We start from the raw sequence: 27,399 nt of genomic DNA, 5'->3' as shown, positions 1-27,399 counted from the left end.
CTATTTAACTTATATGTAGAGCACATGATGAGAAAGATGGGGCTAATAAAATAAACAAAAAGGAAGATATATCACTCCAAAACGTATGGGATACAATGAAAGCATATATTAGAGGATTGGCGATAACATATTTGAAGAAAAAAATAAAAATAAAGGACAAATACAGAAGAAATTAGAAGAATATAAAAGACTAGAGAAAGAATTACAGAAAAACCCACAAAAAGATAAGTTAAAAAACAAATGGAATTGAAAAAACATGAATTAAATTTAATTGAACAAGAATTTTTGGCACATAAATTGAGGTCCGCCAAACAGTATTTTTTTGAAAATGCAAATAAACCAGGCAGATGGTTGGCATACAAAATGAAAAAAGAAAAAGAGAAGTTAATTAATCAACTACAAGATGAAAAAGGAAAGATATGTTATAGAAATGAAGAAAAGAAAAAAATAATTCAAGACTATTATGAAAAATTATACAATCAAGAGAAGATATCTGATGGAAAGATAAAACAATTTTTAGAGAAATCTGATTTACCTAAAATACCTGAACTATATAAGGAAATATTAGAAGAAAGAATATCAATGATGGAATTGACAGAGGCAATTAAAAAAGAAAAAAATGGGAAAACACCAGGACCAGATGGACTATCAGCAGAACTATATAAATCATTCCAAGACGTGTTGAGTAATGTAATGCTGGACTTATTTAATGAATTACTGGTGAAAGGAAAGATTCCAGATTCTTGGATGGAGGCTTATGTCACACTTATACCTAAAGAAGATACAGATTTACTACAAGTTAAAAATTACAGACCAATTTCACTGCTGAATGTGGATTATAAGATTTTTGCCACAATAATGGCAAACAGATTAAAAAAAACTTTTAAATGGACTTCCGGTTGGCTCCGCGAGCCTTGAAAACATTCTTTTGAGAGCGTCCGTTCCCTGGCTCCGTTAAAGCCCCAGAACAGCCGACAAACGCTATCTGGAGGCTTGGAATTCTCTCCCTGGGCAAAGGGGAGAGAGAAGAGCAGGCAGGTGGAGGTAGAGCCCCCCAAACACCCTAGGAAAGATCCTGGGGCGCAAAGGGTGCGCGCTCCCTAAAAGCCTGTCAAGCCGCTCCAGACCAGGGACGTCTCCGCTAATTAGCGGATTTAGAAGCCGCAACCAATTTTGCTGAATGGAAATAAGGGAATCAACATCTTGAACTAACAGCAGGCGGAACGAGCAAGGAGATATCAGACTGCAAGTATTTTTTACCTAACTCCAATGTCTAGAGCAGTGATGGCTAACCTTTTTCTCTTTGGGTGCCAAAAGCGTGCGTGTATATGCGTGACAGTGTGCATGAGTGCTGGCACCCATAATGCAATGCACACATCTCATGCATGTGCACGACGTCCCCACTCCTCCCGTGCATGCGCATGCGACTCCCTTCCCCTCACACATGCATGTGAGGGGTGGGATTCAAAAATTTTAGCAACCTGCATTTGCTAAATGCGGGCCCATTTCCGGATTTCCGTAACTTCCGGGAGACCCATTTTTCGCCCTCCCCTGGCTCTGGAGGCTTAATTTGAGCCTCCGGGAGGGCAAAAACAACCTCCCCGCGCTCTGGAGGCCCCTTCAGAGGCCGGAAATGGGCCCATTTCTGCTCTCCTGGAACATGCACACCACTCCCCCTGCCGCTTCCCCTGCCCCCCACACATGCAAGCCCCTGCATATCCCGAAAATCAGCTGGCAAGCAGGAGGCACGTGCACATGCACAGTGGACATGAGCTGGCCAATGGCTCGCGTGCCCACAGAGAGGGCTCTGCGTGCCAGCTGTGGCACTCATGCCATAGGTTCGCCATCACAGGTCTAGAGCCTCCTTCGGAAGTAACTACTTAGCACTTTGCAACAAAATGGCGATTGAAGCTTGAAAGGGCGGGGGAAACTGAAAGCTACAGGAAAAGTTTCGTTTTGCTGGCAGCCCTTCGCCTAAAAAAAAAAAAAGCTTTTGTGCTGACAGAAGGAGGACTTTAAACGTTAATTAATATTGGGAAATCTTTTGAGGAACTTTTCTTTTTGGCTCTGATTAAATATAAAGACTAATTTTAAACTGGAAATGGCCTCAAAGTCTGTAAAAACTGTTCCCACTAAAGGAACAGGGAGTGCTGGTAGCTCCCCAGCTCATATTCCTAGATTACAAATTCTTGCTCCTCCAGTGGATCCACAGATTTTAACGTTGGAAATGTTACAACAAGCCCTCCAAGTCACCCAAAATAAAATTGTTGATGTGATTGATGGAAAAAATTAAGGAAACTAATGAAAAAATACAGGCTGTGTCAGATGAGATTGCAACTCGCAATCAGAAGATTAGGGATGATATATTCATGCCATTTAAGTGTTTGGCAGGCAATATTGAAATGGTGGATGATAGAGTTGAGGAAATTAAACAATCTTCGGAAATTTTGGATAGTAAATTAGGAGAAGCCCAAAACAGAATTCAAAGGGCTGAAGATGATGTAACAATGATACAATACAGAGATATGGAATTTGCTTTAAGATTCAGAGGGGTGAAGGAGAATAAACAAGAGAATTTGAAAGAAATGATGTCAGAGGCATTAGCACCGCTGGTGGGGGAGTCAAAAAATGATCTGGGCTGGCAGATTGACAAGCTGTACCACATTAATTCCTGGGTTGCTAGACAGAAACATTTACCAAGAGACATTGTGATATACTTTACTACAAGGAGAGTACGTAATGAAATCTTACAGGCTACTTTTAAAAACAAGCTTTGGGTGGAAGGCCAGGAAGTGATGACAATGAAAGAAATCCCCCCTAAGATCTTGAGAGCTAGAAGGGAGTATGCTTTTCTGGTGGATGAACTGAGAAAATGCCAGATACAGTACAGATGGAAGGTGCCAACTGGACTAATGGTGACTTACTCAGGAAAGAGGCATCGGCTTAATACAATTTGGAAAGCAAGAGATTTTTATATTAATGTATTAAAGGCTGGCACACCCAAATCAACTAAATCACCAGAAGGCAAAAGAAAGAAGGAAGTAATGGAAGGTGAGACAGAAGAGCAACTGACAGTAGTTCAGGGGGGAGCTTTGGCTGGTCAAGAAGAAATATTACAAATTCAAATGGCTGCTCAAGAGTTGGCGCTAATTGATTTATCGCAGGAACCAAAGGATCAAAGACAGACCAGTTCGGTGACAGCTAGACTCAAGGAAGAATTAAGACAGCAACAATCCCAGATGGTAACTCAAGAAATGATCCAAGATACTACTAAAACAGGAGCAGTGGGGGGAGCAAGACCTAAAAGTCAAATGAGATCAGATCATCAAGATTTGCTCCAGAGGCTCCAAAGGCCCAGAGATGGGAACTAGATTTTTGACTTGGAACGTTAACGGCTTGAATTCTCCACAGAAAAGAAGAAAAATATTTCACTATCTTAAGCAATTCAAGAATGAAGTAATTTGCTTACAAGAGACTCATATAAGAATACAAGATCAAAAATATTTGATAAATGCAAGACTTGGTACACATTATGTAGCAGCAGCACCAGAAAAGACAAATGGAAGAGTTATATATCTGAAAAGAGACTTAGTTGCTAAATTAATTGAAGCAGATGACCAAGGAAGATTTTTAGCGATAGAACTTTTAATAAAAGGAGAAAAAATACTTGTAATCGGAGTTTATGCCCCGAATCAACAACAAGAAAATTTTTATAATTTACTACACTCAAAATTGACACAGTGGGCATATAAAACTTGTATCCTGTTAAGAGACCGGAATGGTGTTTTGGACGGTAAAAAAGACAAGAAGGGACCTAAACAAAATGTGTTAACAAGAGCAAAATTGTCCAAAGCATTTTGGGAAATGATGGATGATTGGGAGTTGAGAGATATTTGGCGTGAAAGAAACCCGGAAGAAAAAGATTTTACTTTTTTCTCAGACAGACATCATTCCTTTTCAAGGATTGATTTTATATTAATTACTAATGATCTTTTATCTAGGGTGAAGAATACAAAGATTTGCTCAAGAACATTGACAGATCATAGTCCAGTTTGGCTGGAATTGGAGTATGAGAAAGGGCCCAGGAGGTCCTGGAGGTTAAATGATAATTTGTTTAGATATGAAGAAAATGTAAAAGAGTGTAAAAAATTTATGAAAGAATTTTTTGTTATGAATATGCAAAAGGGCACATCTATGGAAATGGTATGGGATGCAAGTAAAGCATATATGCGAGGAATTTTGATATATTTGAATAATAAATACAGAAAGAAACAGGGGGCAAAAAGAAAAGAATTAGAAGATGAGATTAGTAAACAGGAACGGGCTTTAATAGCTAATCCAACAGATAAGAAAATCAAAGAGGCAATCAATTTATTGAAAGGTCAATTTAATATGTTAATAGCAGATCAAGTGGCAACTAATTTGCGATATGCAAAACATAATACTTTTTACAATGCCAATAAACCAGGCAGGTGGTTAGCATATTTGTTAAGGAAAAAGCAAAAATCAAGGACAATAGAGAAAATAAAATATAAGGGTAAAGAGGTTTATGAGCAACAACTGATTAAAAAATCTTTTTTAGAGTTTTATTCGAGGCTGTATACTGGTGATAAAATTAAAGATATAGATATTTGCAGAAAGAGAATATTTATACAATTTCAAATGAGCAGAGGGATAGTTTAAATCAATTGATAACTTCCGAGGAAATTGTGTTAGCAATTAAGCAGTTGAAAGTGGGTAAAGCTCCTGGGACGGATGGTTTGACAGCTATTTATTATAAAACTTTACAGGAGGAAATGGTAGAACCATTGAAAGAATTATTTAACAATATACAACAGGGAGGAGAGGTACCTCCAACTTGGAAGACAGCATTTATCTCGTTGATCCCAAAAGAAGGGCATGATGATATAGATCCTAAAAATTATAGGCCAATTTCATTATTAAATACAGACTATAAGATATTTGCTAAAATTTTGGCAAATAGATTAATGATAGTCATGCAGCAAATGATTCACCATGATCAAACTGGTTTTATAAATGGTAGACAAATGAAGAGTAATGTAAGGCAAATTGTTAATTTATTAGAGTATCTGGGAAGGAACAACCAGTTCCCCGCAGTGCTAGTGTTTTTGGATGCTGAGAAAGCCTTTGATAGATTGAATTGGCAATTTTTACTAAAATTAATAGAAAGGATGCAATTTGGAGAACAATTTGTACAATCTATTAAGGCAATATATCAAAAACAAACAGCGCAAATAATAGTTAATGGTGGTTTAACAGATGCTTTTAACATAGAAAAAGGAACAAGGCAAGGTTGTCCCTTGTCTCCGTTATTGTTTGTTTTGACGCTGGAAATTCTATTAAACAAGATACGCGAGATGAATACAATAAAGGGAATTAAAATTAGACAGCATGAATACAAGTTATGAGCATTTGCGGATGACCTGGTTATTACCTTAACCCAACCGGTACAATCGATTACAGCCTTGATGGATATAACCTGCTTATATGGACAAGTATCTGGTTTTAAAATAAATGCAGCCAAAACAAAAATAATAGCTAAAAATATGGTTAGGAGCCAAAAAGAAGAGATAGAAAGGTTAACAGGATTTGAAGTAGTTAAGAAGGTTAAATATCTGGCGATTTATATTATGACTGCAAATATGAAATTATATCAGTACAACTATGAACCATTATGGCACAAAATACAGAAAGAGATGGACAACTGGAAAAAACTACAACTGTCTTTGCTGGGAAGGATAGCCGCTGTAAAAATGAATATTTTACCAAAAAATTTATTTCTTTTTCAAATGATACCTATACTTATAAAAGATGAAAACTTGAAGGAATGGCAGAAGGGCATAAATAAATTTGTGTGGGCAGGGAAGAAACCACAAGTTAAACAAAAGATATTGCAAGATACTCATGAAAGAGGTGGCCTTAAAATGCCCAATTTAAGACTGTACTATGAAGCCGCTGCCCTCTCAGCAATCACAGACTGGATAAATCTAATGGAGGAAGAGATATTGAATATTGAAGGATATGGTTTGGTATATGGCTGGCATGCTTACTTAGTGTATGATAAGAAAGTAGATAAGACTTTTAAAAGTCATATATTAAGAAATGCTCTATTGCATGTCTGGAAAAAGTATAAATATAAATTAAATGATAGGTTACCAATATGGACAGCACCCAGACACGCGATAGAGAACATAAATTTAGAGCAAAAGCAAGAGAAGATTACATATAAGGAACTCCTCTATAAGGAAGGAGTCAGATTACAATTAAAATCTATGGAGCAATTAAGAGAAGAAGGGATTATTAAGACTTGGTTTCAGTATGGACAGTTGCTGGCCAGATGGAGAGAAGATCAAAAAACTGGTATTTTGCAGCAGGATGAGAATTTGATAAAGCGAATAAGAGATAAAGGCCAAATGCATATAAAAAGGTTGTATAATGCATTAGTGGAAATAGATTCAGAAACAGATTTAGTTAAGGACTGTATGATAAAATGGGCACAAAATGTAGGTGAACCAATAATGATGAAAACATGGGAAAAGATATGGGTTAGAAATGTAAGATTTACACAAGCACAAAATCTAAGGGAGAATTTTTACAAGATGTTTTATAGATGGCATTTAGATCCAAAAAAACTAGCTTGTATGCATCCAAACTTACAACCCAAGTGTTGGCGATGTGAGTGTGAAGATGCTACATATTTTCATATATGGTGGACATGTAAAAAAATTAAGGCTTTTTGGATAAAAATATGGTGGATTATTCAAAACATTTTGAAGAAAAAAATTAAATTCACACCACAGTTCTTTCTGTTGGGAATAGTTATGGATTGTACTGTAATAGAGACTAAGCTGGTTTTGAATTTAATAACGGCTGCCAGGTTACTGGTGGCACAGTACTGGAAGAAGGAAGATCCACCCACCATTGAGGAATGGACATTAAAAGTTGTGCATTTGGCAGAAATGGCAAAAAATTCATCATATCTTAAAGACCATTCAAATGAGAGATATATATCGGAATGGAGAAGATGGATTGATTATATACAGAAGAAATATCTGAATAAGAAGATTCATATAGCTTATGAATGAAATAATTTTAAGTAGTTTATATCTGGTTTTGTTTTGTTTTTTTTTTTGAGTTATAAGGAGTTAAGGACCTAGGGAGAATATGAAATGTAATAATTTGTTAGCATATTCTAGTTTTTGATTTGTGAATGCTATACCCTGTGCTTGTTCTGGGAAGTCTAGGGAGGGGGGTGGGGGGGAGGGAGGGGAAGGAGGGGTGGGGGGGGTGAAAATGTTTGTATTTTTTCAATAAAAAAAAACTTTTAAATGAAATAATTCATATGGACCAAATGGGTTTTTACCTAAGAGACAAATTAGAGACCATATGAAGATAATCTTGAATACTTTGGAGTATTATGAGGTACACTCAGAAAAAGAAATGGCAATGATGTTTCTAGATGCACAGAAAGCGTTTGATAACGTGGATTGGCAATTTATGATAGACCAATTACAGATGATGAAGTTTGGGGAGAGATTCACAAATATGATAAAAACAATTTATAAAAAGCAATTGGTAAAAATAATGATGAATGGAGAGATGACAGAAAAAGTGAATATAATGAAAGGTACAAGGCAAGGATGTCCATTAACACCATTGTTATTTGTATTAACATTAGAAGTGTTAAATAGAAATATAAGAAGAAATGAAGAAATAAAAAGAATGAAAATTAAGAAAGAAGAATATAAATTACAAGCCTTTGCAGATGACTTAGTTTTTATTTTGGAAGAACCTCAAATAACAGGTCCCAAACTATTAGCACAAATAGAAGAATATGGAGAGATATGCAAATACGAACAAGATATGAAAAAGATGCTAAATTATATGGGTTTTATTTAGAAATGACAGAACTGGATAGGATACTCACAGGAACAGATGATAAAATAATTTTAAATATATATAATTATTTACTTAGTATTGATTTAGAAGAAGAACAAGTAAAAGAACAAATGATAGTTTGGGCAAAAATTTTTGGATATTCAATTGAGCTAGATAAATGGCAACAATTATGGGAAAGGAATTACAAATTAACAATGTCCACAGCATATAAAGAAAATCAATATAAAATGTTTTACAGATAGCACATGCCATCTGAAAAACTGGCAAAAACATTTAAAGATAAATCAGCTGGTTGCTGGAAATGTCATCAGATACCAGGATCGTATTATTATATGTGGTGGACATGTCCAGAAGCAAAAAAGCCCTATTGGATTAAAGTTAAAACATGGTTTGAAGAAATGATACAACAACATATAGATTTAAAACATGAACTGTTCCTATTGGGTATCCTACCAGAGAAATTTAGTAAAGAAAATATATATCTGATTATTCATATAATAACTGCAGCGAGGATAGCATTTGTACAAAGATGGAAAGCAGAGAAAATTCCTACAGAGGGTGAAGTAATTAAGAAAATATTGGATTGTGCAGAAATGAATTGATTGACTTTGACAATTAAAGAAAGAGAGGAATCTGAATATTATAAGATATGGAGACAATTTTACCATTGGTTAGAGAAGAAATATATATAAGGTAATGTTGTAATGAAACATGGGAAGAAGAAAGAGGAGAGAGAAGATAAATGTATTAATAGCAAAGTAAGAAATGTGGGAGAAATATTACAATAAATGAAATGATGATATGAAATGATTAACATTGGAGAATAAGAAGACACAAAAGATGTACTCAGATGAAGTACTGAACAATTGATTATGTATTGTATATTTGTTTGTTTATAAAATTTTAAAAAATTTAAAAAAGAGAGAAAGGCGGGGCTAGATTAATCAAAAGTTGGAATTAAGGTTGCTGGGAGAAATATCAACAACCTCAGATATGCAGATGATACCACTCTAATAGCAGAAAGCGAAGAGAAACTAAAGAGCCTCTTGATCCGGGTGAAGAAGGAGAGTGCAAAAGTTGGCTTGAAACTCAACATTAAGAAAACTAAGATCATGGCATCCAGCCCTCTCAATTCCTGGCAAATAGATGGGGAAGAAATGGAGGTAGTGACAGATTTTATTTTCCTGGGCTCCAAGATCACCGCAGATGGGGATTGCAGCCAAGAAATTAAAAGACTCCTACACCTGGGGAGGAAAGCTATGGCAAATCTAGACAGCATTCTAAAAAGCAGAGACATCACCCTGCCAAAAAAAGTGCGTATAGTCAAGGCTATGGTTTTCCCAGTTACAATGTACGGCTGTGAAAATTGGACCATAAGAAAGACTGAGCGCCAAAGAATTGAGGCCTTTGAGCTATGGTGCTGGAGAAAATTCCTGTGGGTCCCTTGGACTGCAAGGCAATCAAACCGGTCAGTCCTAGAGGAGATCAACCCTGACTGCTCTTTAGAAGACCAGGTCCTGAAGATGAAACTCTGGCCACCTAATGAGAAGGAAGGACTCACTGGAGAAGTGCCTAATACTGGGAAAGATTGAGGGCAAAAGAAGAAGGGGACGACAGAGAATGAGGTGGCTGGATAGAGTCACTGAAGCAGTAGGCGTGAGCCTAAATGGACTCCAGAGGATGGTAGAAGACAGGAAGGCCTGGAGGAACGTTGTCCATGGGGTTGCGATGGGTTGGACACGACTTTGCAACTAACAACAATTCACAATTGAGGAGATACCTATATGTAGAAAAAGCACATAAGTTCCATTATTTTAATTTGAATTCTTTAATTAAAATGTGGAATATTGTTTATAACCTAAACAGTTTTAAACAAATTTGTTCAGAAGATTAATAATGAAATGTGTAGATGTTTGTTTTTTTAAATATCCATTTTTACTAAATTTGGCTAAGTGAAACTGATCATTCACAATATGTATTTAATCATACCAATACATTAATCCATTTTGCTCTTGGTTATTTTATTAATCTTCTATATATACTGACAACTAATACCTGCATTCCTGTTAAAAGGGATCAAAATCTTTTGTTAAATCTAGCAACCATCCAACCAAGAAAAAAGAATTGAAGAACTTGCTGATAGTCTATCCAAACCTCAGTCTATTAACTTTGAAAAATCATGAAGAATAGGTAAAGTATCAAATGGTTTGATGAGAACACATTTTATCCCTATTTTTGAAAGATGTGGCAGAAAGAAATTGATGAAATAGAAACCACTAGTTATGATTATCAATATCTTGAAAGATTGTAGAAAAAGCATGTATATCTTGACATTGAGAAAGTGATAAAAAGGCCCATGAAATTCTGATTAACTAGCTAGTTAAATATGGACTAGATGGCAGATTCATTAAACAAAAAATTGTACTTGAACAGTATTCCTCAATGTCTCATCAAATGATTGGGTGGATGTATGTGTATTGAATGAATGTGCTGCAGAATTATCATTATGATTTGAATTAAATAAATATTTAAATATTGTCACATTTCATATCATAAAAGTAAAACAAAATCCAAAAAGATATTGATAGGTTTGAAAAGATAAATGAATGCAGACAAATACAAAGTCCTTCATTTATGAAAAAGAAATAAAATGTAAATGTGAAAAGGATACTAGAATAAAAGCTTATTACAATAATATAGTGTGGCTGCTAGAAAAGCAAATGTAATTTTGGGTGTAATCATATATACAGGTAGAGGAGAAAGAGGGGACAGAGGAGGAGGAGGAGAAAGGGAGCGGGTGGAGCAGGAAGATGTCAAAAGTTCTTCTCTTATCATCACAATGCATGATACAGAAAAGTATTATTAAGTATGGTACTAGGAACATAGAATAGAAATAAATATTAGGAAACACTTCCTGGTGGAAACAGCGTAACAGCATTTGGACAATTAATTCATTTATCAAGGAAATGTGAACTTCTCTTTCTTGGTGAGCACAGTCAAAGGCTGAAAAACAATCTCTTGAGGATGTTTAAATTTTGATCCCTGCACTGAATAGGGAATTAATGACTTAAATTGTCTTTTCAAATTATTTAATTCTATATCTGTAATTCATTTCATTTCTTTCACAGCGGTAGTCAAAGTTTTTTTTCTAAAACATCACAATACACAAATATATTCTTCATTTTTTTTCTAGACAGTTTTTTTGCAGGAGAAAACATTTTATTCTCTTGATTATAAAATGCAGCCTTTGTGTAATGAAAGTTAGTTTATTGGAGGGATTCCTGAACTTTTAGGTTTATACTAACACTTTGATGGTAAATGCAAATTTAGACATTTGAATAAACATTTTGAAAAAAATCAATTCTTGTTTATTAACAGAAATCCAATTATCTCAAGGCACTGAAGCATTTTTTTTATTGTTAACAAATTTCTATTCTTAATGGCAGTCTCACTTATTTCTGTAGGACTTCTAAACCAAGAGAAAATAGCAATCTAACTTCTGTTCTGATATATTCTTGGCATCACTGAATCAATTTCTCTCACACACTCTTTTCACTCTTAACAAATATGTGACACTAAATGGTTTATTATCTTCTCTAGCTTCTGCAGCATTGTTTATTACAAGTTTTATAGCTGTTGCATGTTTAGAATTATTTGTGTTATCAATCAAATGCTTAAGAGAAGTCTACTTTTTCCTCTAGTACATGGATGTTAAACAAATTGAACTCCGAGGCATTGCATTTCCTCAAAGAACAAATTTATTTAGATACATCATCTTGGCACTACTGGTAGAAAGCCAGTACTGAAAGTTCCCACGCTTTCCACCCCAATATAAATAATAGTTTCTCAATTTTCCAAAACAAATTGTCACATTGTCCAACCAATATGAGAGATGGTTGCTTGACAACTTCTCTCCTCCTCCTCCAGTCGGCCAGCCGTTGGAATGTACTTGACTCATCAGCTAGCTATGTTATTTTGGCTGAAGGCTCTATCCTCCTCGGCTCTCCCCTTCAGCTCCAAACTGTGTCAAACTAAATTCATGTCAGAGTACCCAAGGATACAAACAATCCCACACCCCGATCAAATTCAGGTTTGACAATCGCATCACGTGATGTATCACGATGTATCGTGATGTTTTTGCCTTTGCGGAGCCGAGGTAGGCATAGCCTGTGCTAGGTGCATCTGTGCATCTGACCCACGGGTCACCGTGCTCTAGTATAATCCTTCTCATGCTCCATGTTCTGTCAGATAACTGAAGCTTTTTTCAAAGCACATGAGATGCAACAGCTTGAATGAAAGGAGCTGAAGAACTATAAATTTTTAAGTAAAACAACTAAAATAAAATATGTTTTCAATAAACAATTCTTCCTTTTTTCCCCCAGTGAATGGAACAAAGATCAAAACAATCCTTGCAAATAGTTTTGAAAATTGGAAAGGTACAGCTTTAATATAGTCCTTTCTCTCTAAAATGATCTAACTAAAATAATGGAAATTGAAGAGCGAAGTAGGATTCTTTTCCTTACAATTACCATATTTTTAGGCGTATAAGAGGGTGGAAATGTTGGTGCGTCTTATACACTGAATACAGCCATTTTTGGCCTCCCGAAGCCCCGCCCCACTCATCCCATTTTTGCAAAAAATGGGCCTGTTTTTTGCCAAAATGGGGGCATTTTTGCCCTCACCCAGCCCCCAGGAGCACTCTGCAGGCCTTCCAAACCCTCTTGAGTGCCCCATTTTTTGCAAAAACAGGCAAAAAACGGGTCTGTTTTGCAAAAAATGGGGGGCGCAGAGGGTTTGGGAGGCTTGCAGAGTGCTTCTGGGGGCCAGGGAGGGCAAAAACCTTTTTTTTTTCTTACCTCTTTGGAATCTTGGTGCATCTTATACACCGGTGTGTCTTATAGTCCAAAAAATATGGTATATTCATCCTTGAAATACTAAGAATCTGGATTCTACATCCTTTTAAATTGATTTTTAAAAATCCACCTAGCAGACTAGATAGTTCTGTCATTCTCTCTATTATGGTATATCGGGCAAGCTTACTATTTCAGTACCAGCAAAAACATGATTGATAGAAAGGAAGTTGCAGCTGGAAAACTTAGCAAGAAGGAAGGGAAAACTCTATTATTAGGTAACTTGATGGATATTCAAATCCATATCAAATGGTGATTTTGTTATACAGTATATTCTACTAAAGAACATCCTTGAGTTTTCATATGAGCCTTAAAAATAATTTCTTCATATAATCCCTTTCCTTTGAAAAATAAGGGATTTATATACTATGAAATGTATATAAATGAAAGCAATGAAAGCAAGGCTTTATGTGGAACATAAATATATAAACACATTTGAGTTTAGCCTCTATTTATTTTTATATGAATAATTTCCAAAACTAATGCTAAAAAACACTGACACTGTACCTTGAACGATAAAGTCCCTTAGGTTTCTACAAAGACTTGAAATGGTATCTGTTATAATAACTTACAATGTGTTTTAAAAATGTCAAGCAAGCAATGCCAGAGGAGATAAAATACTACTACTGTCAAGTAACAATGTGTGCTTTATTTCTTGTAATGCGTAAGATTGAAGGCATGACATCTAGGCTGAAAAAATAGGTGCAGAAGCACTCCTTCATTTAGTTGCCACTGGGATTTTGGCCTGCTGATAAAGAATGTTCTTCAAACTTTAAATGGTAGAAAGAGTTGGCCTGGAAGGAAAATCTTGGGATTTCTTGGTCAAACAAAAGCTGAACAATCTGAAATGAAGAAATTATTTTTGGATTATCAGAGATGTTTTATCTTTATTCTTGAGAAAATAACAGCTATCTAATGTTGTACATATTTCAGAGCAGCTGTTAACTTACCTGCCGCAAACAGCATGACAGCAACAGGTCTGTAGAACCTCCTCCGTGATCCCACACAAATAGAAATTAGTCCAACCAAAAAAGCTATAAGAATTATGGCAGCACCACCCAACAGCATAGAAAGAGTAGCAATCTGCCAATCTATAAAGAAAAAGTAACAAGATGGGAATTTAATTTAGACAATAACTCAAATAAAGATCACTGGAATAGAAATAAATAAAAAGTATGAAATAAATAAACTTCTTTATTATGTGACAGCAGAACTCTAAATACACTCTTTACAGAGTTTATAAGCTTTTCATTTAAGACTGACATTTGTCTGTCTGACTTACATTCCATAGAGGAAAAAATACAATCACATTTTATTTTATGAAATGAAATTATATGAATTCTGCAAATTAATTAATTCCACGTTGGCTGGTCTTAACCAGTGCAACCCTAACCCTGAGCTCTTATGATAGTTTTTTTTTTTTTTTTTAATGAAACAAAGAAAATGATGGCTCCAAAGAAATAGGTTTTCAACAACCCAGGGCAAAGTAATTTGAGGTTGTAAGCCCTTCAACCAGTATGCAATTTGATTTAACCACATAATATTTCTCCCAGCTTTGCTAACATACAGACTTCAAATGTTTATTTCTACTCTTATGTCCCCATGGACAAGACACAAATTAAGAACTACCAGCATTTGTATTTTCTGAGTTGTGGAAGTAAACCAGGTTTTTTTTTCTCCCTGAGAGCTAGATGAAAATTAACAATAATATGCTATCAAATACATTTATTCTGTAATCTCCATTTTGAGACTGATTTTGCATTGCAGACATCAGGAAACATCTGGACTTGTTATGAATTTCTAATTTCCCACTTTTTGTAATCTGTTGCCTATTGAAGAATTCAGAAAAACTCAACAGTTTTTCTAACATTATCCACTATTTTTTGCCATTTTGGCATTGTTCAGCAGGGGATTTCAATTTCTATTGGACTGACATATAATAACAATTCAAGTTATTTTCTATTGAAAAAATGATTTAACAATGGAAATAGAGCAAAGATTGATAATTACTAGGCATATTATAGATTGAAAGTTATTATTGTACTTCACAAAGGTAAATTTGAAATAAGATTCTGGAACTAATAATAAAAAATGCTACCCATGGGCTTATGCGTTTTGAATTTTTTTAAAAAAATGCGTAAGACTTTAAATTGGACACAAGAGGGAACCAGAAGAACTGTCAGATTCCTAAAAGGGATACTGCCATTCAATTGGAGGAAGGGGGAGACTTGGATTCAATTTATGAGCATTGCTTGTGTCAACGGATATTTTACAACCTATATCCTGGCGCCAAAGAGCCCTGAGATCCTCTTTACCTGGAGGAATTTTTATGATAGCCATGTGGGTTGTTTCACTTTAAAGGGGAACAGTGGGAATGCATGGTTGTTTGGGTTCTCAGGGAAATTGGGAAAGAAAGCATCTTCACACTTGTGTATTGGCTAAAATCTGCATTCTGACTTAAAGAGAAGGGTCTCTATTGCTTTAATCCTGCTTGTATTGCCTAAGGGTATTCAGATTGTGCTTTAGCTGGATGGCTTTCACTTCTGCTTAATAAAAGAATCCTTTTGAACAACCACGCTTCAAGAGTTCGTACTTTCTTAAATTGGAAGGAGAGGCAATCCATACAGAAAGCACAATCTGCAAAACGGTCAGCCCAGAGAAGCAATCTTTGCTCTACTGAGGGGACCTTGCAAACCATATCTGAATGAAGCAGAGAACTGGGAGAAACCGATTGCTGGGGGGAGACAGAAACCATCCAGTCGGATGCCTGTTTCGTACACTCTATCGGAGAGGATGAGGTAACCCCGGAGAATCCTGAAAAGCTCCACTGGTCAATTGGCATTGGGAAGAAAGATAGCTGGGATGAGAGAACCAGAGGAGTCACCCTCAGCCGTGGCAACCGAAAACCGGGGTGGAAACTGGAACTAGAAGCCCTTGCTGATCAGGGAGGACTGACCGAAGCATCACTGAGGGAGGATTATCTGAAGAGGCATATAACCCAATCGGATGGAAACTTTGGAAAATCTCAACATCCGAAGGGACTCAGGACAACAACCAAAGGGCGCAGAAAGGGCAGCAGTCACAGATGATGCCATGGGAGGCAACCCCCTTCTGGAGCCTACCTATCGAGCAGATGGTGCAGCAACAGTGGGAGAAGACCCAGCAAACCCTCCCCCCCAGGCCGCACGCATACCGGCGCCTTCTATTTTTTTTATATTTTATATTTATATTTTATATTTTGTACTGTGTTAGTTTTTACTGTTGTAATTGTAATCTATAATGAAATTACTATTAAAAATTAAACCTTTTGATTTAAATTTTTTAATCAATTTCACGTCTGAGCTAGTGTGTTTTATTTAAATTAAATGTAATTACCAGTTTTTAAAACTGTTTTGTGCACTATCCAATCAGACAGTTATATTTTATATAAAAAACAGGATGGTTAAGCAAAGATAATAGCGCATCAAGATTTACAACTGATGGCATAAAATCAGATAATAGCCAAATGATTCTGAGCTGAGATTTTAAAAGCCAGTGTTTTGAGTATGGAGGATTTATTTATTTATTTATTTATTTATTTATTTATTTATTCATTCATTCATTCATTCATTCATTCATTCATTCATTCATTCATTCACTCATTCATTCATTCAACTTGTATGCCGCCTTTCTCCAAAGACTCAAGGTGGCTTACAATGCATTAAAAACCATATATAAAAACATTAAAAATTAAAACATTAAAAACAATTAAAACTCATTCACACCATTCATGGCCGGATTTCGCCAGATCGTAACAACGAGATCAATGGCCCCAGGTCTGCTGGAAAAGCCAGGTCTTCACCGCTTTTTGGAAGGCCAATAGGGTGGGGATGGTCCGGATCTCAGGAGGTAACTGGTTCCAGAGAGTTGGGGCAGCCACAGAGAAGGCCCTCCCCTATGGGTCCACCAGCCGGTACTGTGTAGCTGACGGAACCCGGAGGAGACCAACTCTGTGGGATCTTACCGGTCGCTGGGAGCTATGCGGTAGAAGGCAGTCTCGAAGATAACCTGGCCCTGAGCCATGTAGGGCTTTAAAGATAATAATCAACACCTTGAATTGTGACCGGAGACCAATAGGGCGCCAGTGCAGCTCACGGAGAATTGATGTAATGTGGGTGTACCTAGGTGCACCCACGACAGCTCGCGCGGCTGCGTTCTGGACCAACTGTAGTTTCCGAACACTTTTCAAGGTTAGCCCCATGTAGAGCGCATTGCAATAATCTAACCGTGAGGTGACAAGGGCATGAGTGACTGTGAGGAGAGCCTCCTAAGTTCGCAATTGGTGCACCAGGCGAACCTGTGCAAAGGTCCCCCTTTGATTAAAAATTAGAAATCTAAATTGTAGTTTTGAGACTGTACCGTCTGATGAAATTTAACTAGAATAAAAACATCAACTTTGCCATATACATGCATAAAAATTATTTATTTTCATGTTGGTGATTGATTGTTAACTTTTTGTGGTGCTAATTTATTGTATTTTGAAATAATTTCACAGGAATTTTTGTTCACATAGTAATTACAAAATGATATATAAAGTTAGCACCCACCCTTCTCCTAGAAGAATGAAATATTCTAGGAAATATTAAAAAGGTAGAATATTATACCTCCCTGGATGAGAAAAGGAGATACATTCTCTTGGAAAGCAGCTCCCACCTTTATTAATAGCTCCAGAAAGACTGGGCCAGCCTATCTACAAGACAAATGACTGGGCCAGTTTATCTACGACACAAAAAACCTTCACCCTCAGGGCATAATAGGATTAGCCCTCACCCATTTTATAAAGTTCCATTTTATTAGAGATGTAATATTGGCACATCTGGGAAAACCCGAATCTGAAAGTGTCCAGGTTTTCCCCACCCAAAAAAAGTCCAAGTCCCTTCCCCTGCACCGACATGTCCATCACATGGTCCAATCAATGCACCGTCCCAACTAGAGATGCCTCCCAGTCATGCCACTCCAGGTGCAGGCCTGAATGTCCTTGACTCTCAGAGAAAGGAATGTTATTATGGCTAAATATCTCCACTCTATGCAATCCCCCCTCCCAGTTTCCCACAGCACTAAGTGTGGCAGCCATGAAGATCCAAAGAAAAAGATGGCCTCCAGGGATGGCAGGCTGCCCCCCTCAACTGATGATTGCATCCTGCAACAAAAGGAACATAGGGAGTTAATGCAATATTCCCTAACCATCTCTCCTCTCCCCCCCCCCCACCGGGGGGACTGTGAGGGTTCTGATGGATCCTGGAATGCTTTATGAGTTGACAGGGACCTTTTGGCTTATCACGGAATTTATCATGAAATTGTTTCACTAATCTGTCTGCTTTTACGTCCCAGCTTTTAACCCAAGTAGCTTCAGACAAAGAGTACCCTTTCCAATGAATTAAATACTGTAATCGACTTCTATACAATCTAGGGTTGAGAGTTTTCTTAACTTCATAATGTGTCTTCTCCTGCACCACTATACATTTAGGTGCCAGTCAGGTCTGTGGTCTTAATCTCAACCCAACTGCCAGTTTTAGCAAACTGCAGTGAAAGACAGGATGCACTTTCCCTAGTATGTGTGGGAGGTCAATCTAAATTGTAACTGGGTTAATTATTTTCACTATTGGAAACTTAGGTGCCAGCTTTTTACTGGGCAACCGCAATTTTATGTATTTGGTTGATAGGTAAACCCGATCTCCCACACGGAAGGGGGGCTGGAGAGATCAGTGTTTGTCTGCTTGCTTTTTATACACGTCAGCAGCTTCTGCCAGTGCTTTTTTGGGTGTTTTCCCACCCCTTCTTTAGTGACTCCATCCACTTAGTCAGAGTCATGGAGGAAGGTGGTTCTCTGGGCAGCTCAGGCATGGGGACAAAGTCCATGCCGCTGGTGACATGAAAGGGGGTCAATCCAGTGCTGTTATGTGAGGCATTATTGTAAGCCACTTCTGCGAACGGCAACAGGTCCGCCCAGTTCTCTTGTTGGTAATCCACCTAACAACTAATATATTGCTCCACCATTGCATTCGCTCATTCCGCAGCTCCGTTTGTTCTCGGATAGAAAGCTGAGCTAAGTCCCTGAGTGGACCCGATCGATTTCAGGAATTCCCTCCAGAATTTAGCGGTGAATTGAACTCCTCTGTCTGAGATTACCCAATGGGGTAATTCATGCAGCCTGTAAATCTGTTTGATAAACATTTTTGCTAGTTTCTTCGCTGAAGGCAATCCCGAACAAGCAGTGAAGTGGTCTTGCTTGGAAAACAAGTCAATCATTGTCCAAATCACTGTATTTCCTCCGCTCTCTGGGAGCTCAACTATAAAGTCCATTGCAATTTCCTTCCAAAGTCAGCTGGGGTTGGCCACTTGCTGGAGGAGCCCAGAAGGTCTCCCTGGTCTCATTTTCATGGCTGCACAGGTGGAACAGCTTCTTATGTAATCTTCTACGCCAGCCTTCATCTTTGGCCACCAAAACTGTCTCCTGGCTAGGTACAGAGTTTTCAAGAAACCAAAATGGCCTGCTAGTTGTGATGTGTGGCTACACTGTAAGACTTCCAGCCTTAAGCTATTGGGGACATACAGTTTGGACCCCTTCCAAGCCAGTCCATCTCTCATGGTCAAGACATCTTTATTATCTGTGAGCCATTGGTCAGCTAGGAGTGCTGCTTTCAGTGCTGCTGTCAGTTTGTCCCATGCAGAATCTGGTTGGCATCTGGCTTGGCCCCTAGTGGTGACTTGTACTGCTTGTTGCGAGGAGGGGATGATGGCATGGACAACTTCTTCCTTCTGACTATCAAACTGCGATTTCCTCAATAATGCATCAGCTAGCAGGTTTTTCCCTCCTGGGATGTATTTTAGCTTGAAGTTAAACTGCCTGAAGTATTGTGCCCAGCGGATTTGTCTGGGAGAGAGTTTTCTGGGTTTTTTTTTAGGGCTTCAAGGTTTTTATGATCAGTCCAGACTTCAAAAGGCACTTTACCTATTTCAAGAAAATGTCTCCAGGAGAGGAGGACTGAGTGGACTGCGTAGGCTTCCTTCTCCCAAATTGTCTACCTCCTCTTGGTGTCGGTGAGCTTCTTGGACACATATGCACAAGCAGGAGCTGACCTTGTGGGTCCTTCTGTAGGAGCACGGAAGCCACCACTACATTGCTAGCATCCACCTGGATGATGAATTGTCTCTCTGGGTCAGGGTGTTGAAGGATTGCTCCTCAGCAAAGAGCCATTTTAATTTTTTAAAGGCCTTTTGGCAGTCCATTGATCAGGCAAGTGGTTCATTAGGTCGTGGTTTCATGGGAGGGGCCCCTGTTTTTAATAACTCTGTTAAGGGCAGGGTGACTTCTGTGAATGCTGGTATCAATTGCCTATAGAAGTTCGCAAAACCCAGGAATCTTTGAAGCTGTTTGTGGGTGGGTGTTTGCCAGTCTAGTCCGACTTTCACTTTCCCTGGGTCCATCTCCACTCCTCCGCTTGATATTTGGTAGCCTAGGTAATCTAGGGAGGTTTTATGGAATTCACATTTTGACAGCTTTGCATAGAGCTTTGCGGCTAGGAGTTTTTTCAGCACTTGCCGCACCAGCTTTACATGCTCCTCTAGAGTCTTGCTGAATATAAGAATGTCATCTAGGTAAACTAGAACTCCTTTGTACAGGTGCTTGTGTAGTACCATTTATCAGCTGCATGAAGACTGCGGGAGCCCCTTGCAGGCCAAATGGCATGACTTTGAACTAGAAACTGCCAAGCAGACAGTTAAAAGTGGTTTTCCATTCATCTCCTTCTCTAATCCAAATATGATAATAGGCTTCTCTCAGGTCCAGTTTGGTGAACACCTTGCCCTTGACTAAGTGTCTTAGCATGTTCTTTATGAGGGGGAGGGGGTAGGTGTTCTCCACAAATATGGCATTAATTCCATGAAAAATCCATGCAGAGCCTCATCCCCATCTTTTTTTTCTTTAAATGGTATGGGGGCTGCCACTCTGGATTTAGCGGGCTGGATAAAACCCTGCGCTAAGTTGGCGTCGATGTATTTTCTTAACTCAACCATTTCTTTTGGAGTCATAGAGTACATCTTTGGTTTAGGCAGCTTTGCTTCCGTCACAAACTCAATCGTGCAATCTGTTGGGCAGTGAGGGGGGAGGAAGTTGCAATCTTCCTTGCTAAAGATGTCCAACAGGTCTCAGTATTCCCTTGGAACCTATAGGCTGCCAGGAAGTTTGTCTGTGGTGGGAGCCACAGTTTCTCACTTGCTGGGGCTGCTGGGGTTTGTGGCCTTTTGGCAACTGTCTGGTTTGATGGGTGGCAGCGGGCTGATGCCTATCCTAAGCTTTTGGTAGCCGTCTTCCCATGTGATGCTCAGTCCCCATTTGTCTAGCTAAGCAAAGCCCAATGTGATTGACGTGGTCATTTTTGGAGCTATGACAAATCGGATGAGTTCTCAGTGGCACCCCATCTCCAGTCTAACAGGTTCTGTGACCAATGTGGCCAGGGCTCCACCTATTAGCGTCCCATAGACCTGTTGAAAAGGGATGGGGAGCACTAGATGTCTCGTGCCTATCACTAGCTGTTGGACTATGGGGAGACTGATTAGGCATCTGGTGCAGCCAGTGTCTAGGATGGCCTCTACCTCCACTTGGGCTCCCATTTCTGGCACCACAATCTGGGTTTTGATAGTGAAGGGGTGGATGGTTTCACTTACCATTGGGCTATCTTTGCTGCTGCTTCCCTCAGCAAAACCTGGAGAGGTTTCTCTGGATGGAGTTTCCTCATTCCCAGTTGGAAGGAGAGGAACCTCAACAGCCTGTTTGGCAATTCTCCCCTTGTCTGGTGGCTTTCTTGCGGTTTTCCTTCCCTGGGGTGTGGAGGGGGTCTGGACCTGAGGGACTGGGGCAGGGGACAGGCATTTGGGTGCCCTGTGCCCATGCTGACCTCATCGGTAGCACTTGATCATCCCAGATATGTGGGTTGCAGTGCTTCAGTTGGCTTGACCGGAGTTTGGAGGCCCAGAGGTCTTCATGCCAGTTTTTCTGCAGTTGGCTTCTGATGGGGTGGATTTCCAGATCCATGGCTACTGCTGTGTTGAACCAATACCTGTTGAACTTGTATACACTCCGGAACTCCCCTGATGCCACAGGCTTGTCTGAAGTCTGGGTCAAGGGCCTCTTTGAAGTGGTAGATGAGGAGGCGATCAGGCCAGTCCCTCAGTTTGCCAGCCAGTCTCCAGAATTCCTAGACTAATTCTTTGGGGAGCTGGCCCGCTTACTTCAAGGCTTTGATCTGGGGCTTGGCTTCTATCTGGTGGGCCATGTCCTCAAAGTGGCCTTGGAGCAGCTGGACGAACTCATCCGCATCATCTAGCTCCAGGGCTCCCTATCGTGTAGTTCGGCTATCCACTCTGCTGCTTCTCCTTCATCCGCAATTGCCGAAGTCATGTCCCAATTGGTCTGGTATTGGTCACTATAGTGGTCAATGTGGGACCAAACTCAATTGAGGAAGTAGGCCAGCTTTTCTGGGGTCCTGTCAAATGTCGCTCTGAACCATGGGGGAAAAGTGGCTGGCGGTGCCGGCTGCGCTACTGGCGCTGGTGTCCAATGGTATTGGATCCACCCCTGGCTGGAGTAAAAGGCCCAGCCAGGGGGGATCTGGTCAGCAGGAGGCAATCTGAGGACTGGCTGCTGAGGGAGGGTTTGGGTCATGCCAGTCCCAATGGTAGTCCTTGTAGCATTGGACTGGATTGGTTTAAACAGGCCTTGCTGTGGTGCCACTCTGACTCCAGCAGGAGCTGTCATCCTGGTAAACCGGGCCCAACAGGGGAGGCTATGGTGCAATCTGCTTTGTGCTGAGTGAAATGAGGCCGATGCTCCACTCGGTGCCACTGTGGTCCCTTGGCCTGGAAAGGTGAACATGGGCTGAGCCAGAATCCAGCTGGATGGGCCAGTACTAGGAGGTTACGCAATGCTGCCCATGCTGAGCTGATTGAAGCGCTCTGGTAGACCCACAAGCGACTGGCTTTGTGTCAGCCGTGGAAAGCCCCACTCCCGGGAATCGCTGAGATCAGCCTATCCCAGTGCCCTCCATTTGAGTGTTTGGGTCTGCTCCACTCTGCTCACTCCCATCTTTTGTTCCCATAGGATCGCCCCAGTCAGCAGCTCCTGGGGCAGTGCAGAGTGATCTGGTTGAGTGGTTTGCCAGGGCGCTGGCTCTTTGGGCCAGGCATCCTGTCGGTGTTCTGCTTTGGCGGCCTAGAAGCAGTCTCCATGTTTCCAGTGTCTTTCCCCCCACTTGGAACTGAACCCAGATGGACATTTCTTCCAACAATGAAATATTTATAGAACTCCTCAAAGGCCACCACAACTAAGACACCATATGTAACAGCAGCCTTGTTGGTTCTAATCAAAACTCAGAATTTTGTTTCTTACAATGGCTTTCCAGATGATTCTGTGGTACTCAGCAGAAAAAGATGGAAACATATCTATTTCCCACCTCTGATCCCCTGCAACTGGAGACATCTGTCCAACACAGAGGTAAGGCAAAGTCTTCAAGATTTACTCCTTTATAGATCTATTCTTTTCTCTTTCAAAGCTATTCAATTTACTAGAACTTGTGCTAATGAATTCCACAAATTAATTAGCTCCTATATAAATAATCATGCAACTGTTTCAGGTGACATCAAATCAGTATGGATTGACCATTCAAGCAAATTAATAATGTTATAAATATCTTTCCCTGGGTTTTTTTTCTTTTTTTTCCCTTTTCTTTTCTTTTGTGTATTCTTAGAATGGATTAGGAAGATGATGCAAAAATCTTCCAGAAGAAAAAATCCTTTTGTTTGTTTTGCCAGGAGTGTCAGAACAATTAGTAGTGGAGCTTTTAATTTATAATAAAATGTAGGTAAATAAATTATTGATTCTATAATTGTTATATCAATTTTGAAATATGGTATAAATTAAAATTTGGCAATTTTAATAAATAGCCAAAGTAAAGTTGGGTCAAACATCCTTTAAGACACAAATTAATGAGATTTTTAAAATTTCTATCCCTCCTTTTTTACACTTAATAACAATTTAGTGAAAAGTTCCCCCAACACTAGTCACAAAATTATGCATTTCTCTGTCCAGTATCCACTATCAGATTGTGAGTCTCAATTGCTCTGGATAGTAGAAAGTTTCTTTCAGACATTACCTTTATCTATTCAAGTTAATTCAAGGGCACATGATAGTTTCCTCAAGTCTTAGCTGTCTTGATAATTGATATTTCAAAATACCTCTGCTTACAACAGAGATTGGCATTCTCCACTATCAAAGTTTTTTTATAGCTTCCTGCTGCAAATAACTATGTTCTAACAGAGGAGACTATTGTTGCAATTAGTGTATATCACTATTGTGGGAAGCCCCCCACCCCAGAAGAATGAAATATTTTGGAAAATATTTTTAAAAAGGCAGGATAGAATATTTATCCTAAAGAAGAAATGAAAAAAATCTTACGGGAGGCAGAAACCAGTCCCAGTTTCCCTGCCCCAAGCAGAAACTGAGAAGGCCAGTTTTTAGAAATGCGGATTTGGTAATCCATTCAGAAAGACTGGGTCAAGATAGAAACTCAGATAAGTAACAAACAAAAGGTTGACAAAATTAGCTCTGACGGGCACCTAGGATTTGCATTTCCCCTTTTGCTAACCATGATCCCATAGGAATCTGACAACAGCCACTAGAATATTAAAGGACATATTCTTGCACAGGAACAGGAAGCTCAAATACAAAGCCCAAAGAAGGTATAAAAACCCACCCACACTCAACTCCATTTTGTCAGTTGCCCAGAATCACATGTGATTGGTGGTTCTGCTTCATCAATAAAGGGAACTTTTCTTTCCAATCAGCCTCCATTTTATCTCCAGTGCCTTTCTCCCGGCTTGGAATTGGACCTGGATATTTTTTCCAACACTAGTATGATTAGAAGAAGGAATGGACTGCTCACCATTTCTGTATTGGATTGAAAATGCAAAGAGAATGTCTGAACAGCCTCTTAATTGAAACTCTTGGAAAATAAACATTGCTAGCTCATTTCCTTAAATGCAATATAAAATTCTTACCATGAAATGACGTCAAGAGCAATTGAAACTTCTTCAAATAATTAACAATCTGAAGATTTAAGTAAGTAAAAATGTTATCATATTAAGGAAAGCTACAGACATAAACTGTTTCAGAGTGAAATCTGGGTAACTGATCCTGTGGAATATACTATGACCAATATCTGTGATGGCGAACCTATGACACGTGTGCCCACAGGTGGCACACAGAGCCATATCTGTGGGCACACGAGCATTGCCCGAGGTCAGCTCCAATGCACATGTGCACACCAGCCAGCTGATTTTTGGGCCTTCTGGGCCCACCAGAAGTCAGGAAATGGGCGATTTCCGGCCTCCATGTAGGTGGGAAGGCCGTTTTCACCCTCCCCAGGCTGGGGAGGGCAAAAAACAGGCCTACCAGGCCCACCATGTCATCGCATGCCAAAAGCGGGGGAGCAGGGGGGGTGCATTGAATTATGGGTGTGGACACGTGCGTGTGTGAACCCCTGTGCTCCCCTTTTTGGCATGCGACAGCAAAAAGATTAGTCATCACTTTTTTTAAAACAAATTTTGATTTATATGCCGCCCTTCTCCGGAGACTCAGGGCGGCTTACAGTGCGTTAAGCAATAGCCTTCATACTTTTGTATATTTATACAAAGTCAGCTTATTGCCCCCACAAACTGGGTCCTCAATTTACCTACCTTAGAAAGGATGGAAGGCTGAGTCAACCTTGAGCCTGGCGAGATTCGATCTTACTTTAATTGCAGACAGCTGGTGTTAAATTACAGTGCTTCTGTCTGTTGAGCTAAACCAGGCTCCTAAACCAGGCTCCTCACTGAACTATATAGTCAGGATTGGGCTTTCATATGATGTCCTACAAATTGAGAGAAGGAATAGGGTATTCTGAGTTGTAAGGAGTGCCCTTTATGAATTTTAGGGGAAAGAGCAGAGGCAGAATTTTGCCTCTGAAAGTCTTTCCAAGTGGTAATATAGGACGTTTCAGTTTTTTAAATGTTCCCTTTGACATCAATTCATTGCCCAAATTAAGATGCCCATTCTATCCTTAAAACTACAATTCTAAGTGACCTCTACTAACTTAGCTATGGTCAAGGGATGCTGGGTCAAATTTTCCCAGCCCATATATACAAATTAATGTTCTGTGTAACTCTAAAGGTCCAATTCAAAAGAGTCACTTCTAATGTATAGATCCGTGATGGCAAACCTATGGCACGCATGCCACAGGTGGCACGTGGAGCCCTATCTGTGGGCACATGAGCGTTGCCTAGCTCAGCTCCAGCGCACATGCATATACTGGCAGCTGATTTTCGGGCCTTCTGGGCCCAATGGAAGTTGGGAAATGGGACGTTTCCGGCCTCCTGAGGGCTTCCAGGGGGGAGGTCGTTTTTGCCCTCCCCGGGCTCTTAGAAAGCCTCTGGAGCCTGGAGACAGTAAAAAACAGGCCTTCTGGTCCCACCAGAAGTTGGGAAATGAGCTGTTTTCGGCCTCCAGAGGGCCTCCAGGGGTTGGGGAAGGCCATTTTCATTCTCCCCAGGCTCCTAGAAAGCCTCTGGAGCCTGGGGAGGGCAAGAAAACAGGCCTACTGGGCCCACTGTGCCATCGCGTGCCAAAAGAGGGGAGAGTGCAGGAAGGTCATGCATCCATGCACATGGGTGTGGGCATGCGCGCAAGACCCCCTGCTCTCCCCCTACTTTTGGCACATGACAGCAAAAAGGTTAGCCATCACTGGTATAAATGATAGCAATAACAACAAAAGCAACATGCATTAATCACACAAAGTTCAAGGATTGTAGGCTAACCTCAGTGCTTCTTCCTCCATAAAATCTAATCTGTCCAATATAGCCTTGTTAAATATGAATATTCAAGAGAGGAAGTCTGAACTGCTGGGCCTCTCTTGCAGGTAGGTTTTATTTTCTAAGCTGAAAAACAAATGATCTCTTCTGTGAAATGTTTTTTTTCTTTTCATGTTTCGTCCTATGACTAAAAGATGGCAAGACTACTATCCCAAAAACATATGTTAATAGTTTTTATATCTTAATTGAATGGATATAGCTGGATTGATTCTGCAAAAGAGAGGTGACTAGCACAGTTCAGACTAAATCAGTATTTTTCAAACTAGGCAACTTTAAGATGTATGAACTTCAACTTTAAAAACTGCTGGCTTGGGAATTATGGAAGTTGAAATCTATATATCTTAAAGTTGCCAAGTTTGAAAAACACTGGCCTGAATCAAATACCTTTAACTAAATTAGCTGAATGATTCTTCTTTTTTTAAAACCACAGCAGTTAATAAATCATCTGCCAGGTTTTCTACTGACCTGTAAGTAGACTTTATATTTATATACTTTTTAAAACCTTTCTTAGATCAAAATGCAGATTTGGGAACCATTTCATTGTTTTTTTGTCATTTTGATTGGTTCTGTATTTCAATTGTTTATGGAATTATTGTTTTTTAAAAATTAGATGAACAATTAAAAATTA

General features: G+C 39.3%; 1 protein-coding gene across 1 annotated transcript in view; it reads right to left on the bottom strand.

Moving 5' to 3' along the window:
• Positions 1-27,399, bottom strand: part of TMEM47 (transmembrane protein 47) — a 61,494-nt gene that overhangs the window by 6,807 nt on the left and 27,288 nt on the right. Inside the window, exon 2 of the mRNA XM_034423790.3 lies at positions 13,781-13,921. Coding sequence (XP_034279681.1) covers positions 13,781-13,921 — 141 coding nt within the window. The remainder of the gene's footprint in view (positions 1-13,780; positions 13,922-27,399) is intronic.

The sequence above is a fragment of the Pantherophis guttatus genome, chromosome 5 (genome assembly GCF_059756535.1).
Source record: "Pantherophis guttatus breed Tessera chromosome 5, ASM5975653v1, whole genome shotgun sequence".
Taxonomy (NCBI): Eukaryota; Metazoa; Chordata; class Lepidosauria; order Squamata; family Colubridae; genus Pantherophis; species Pantherophis guttatus.
This window is presented reverse-complemented; position numbering and strand designations above follow the sequence as displayed.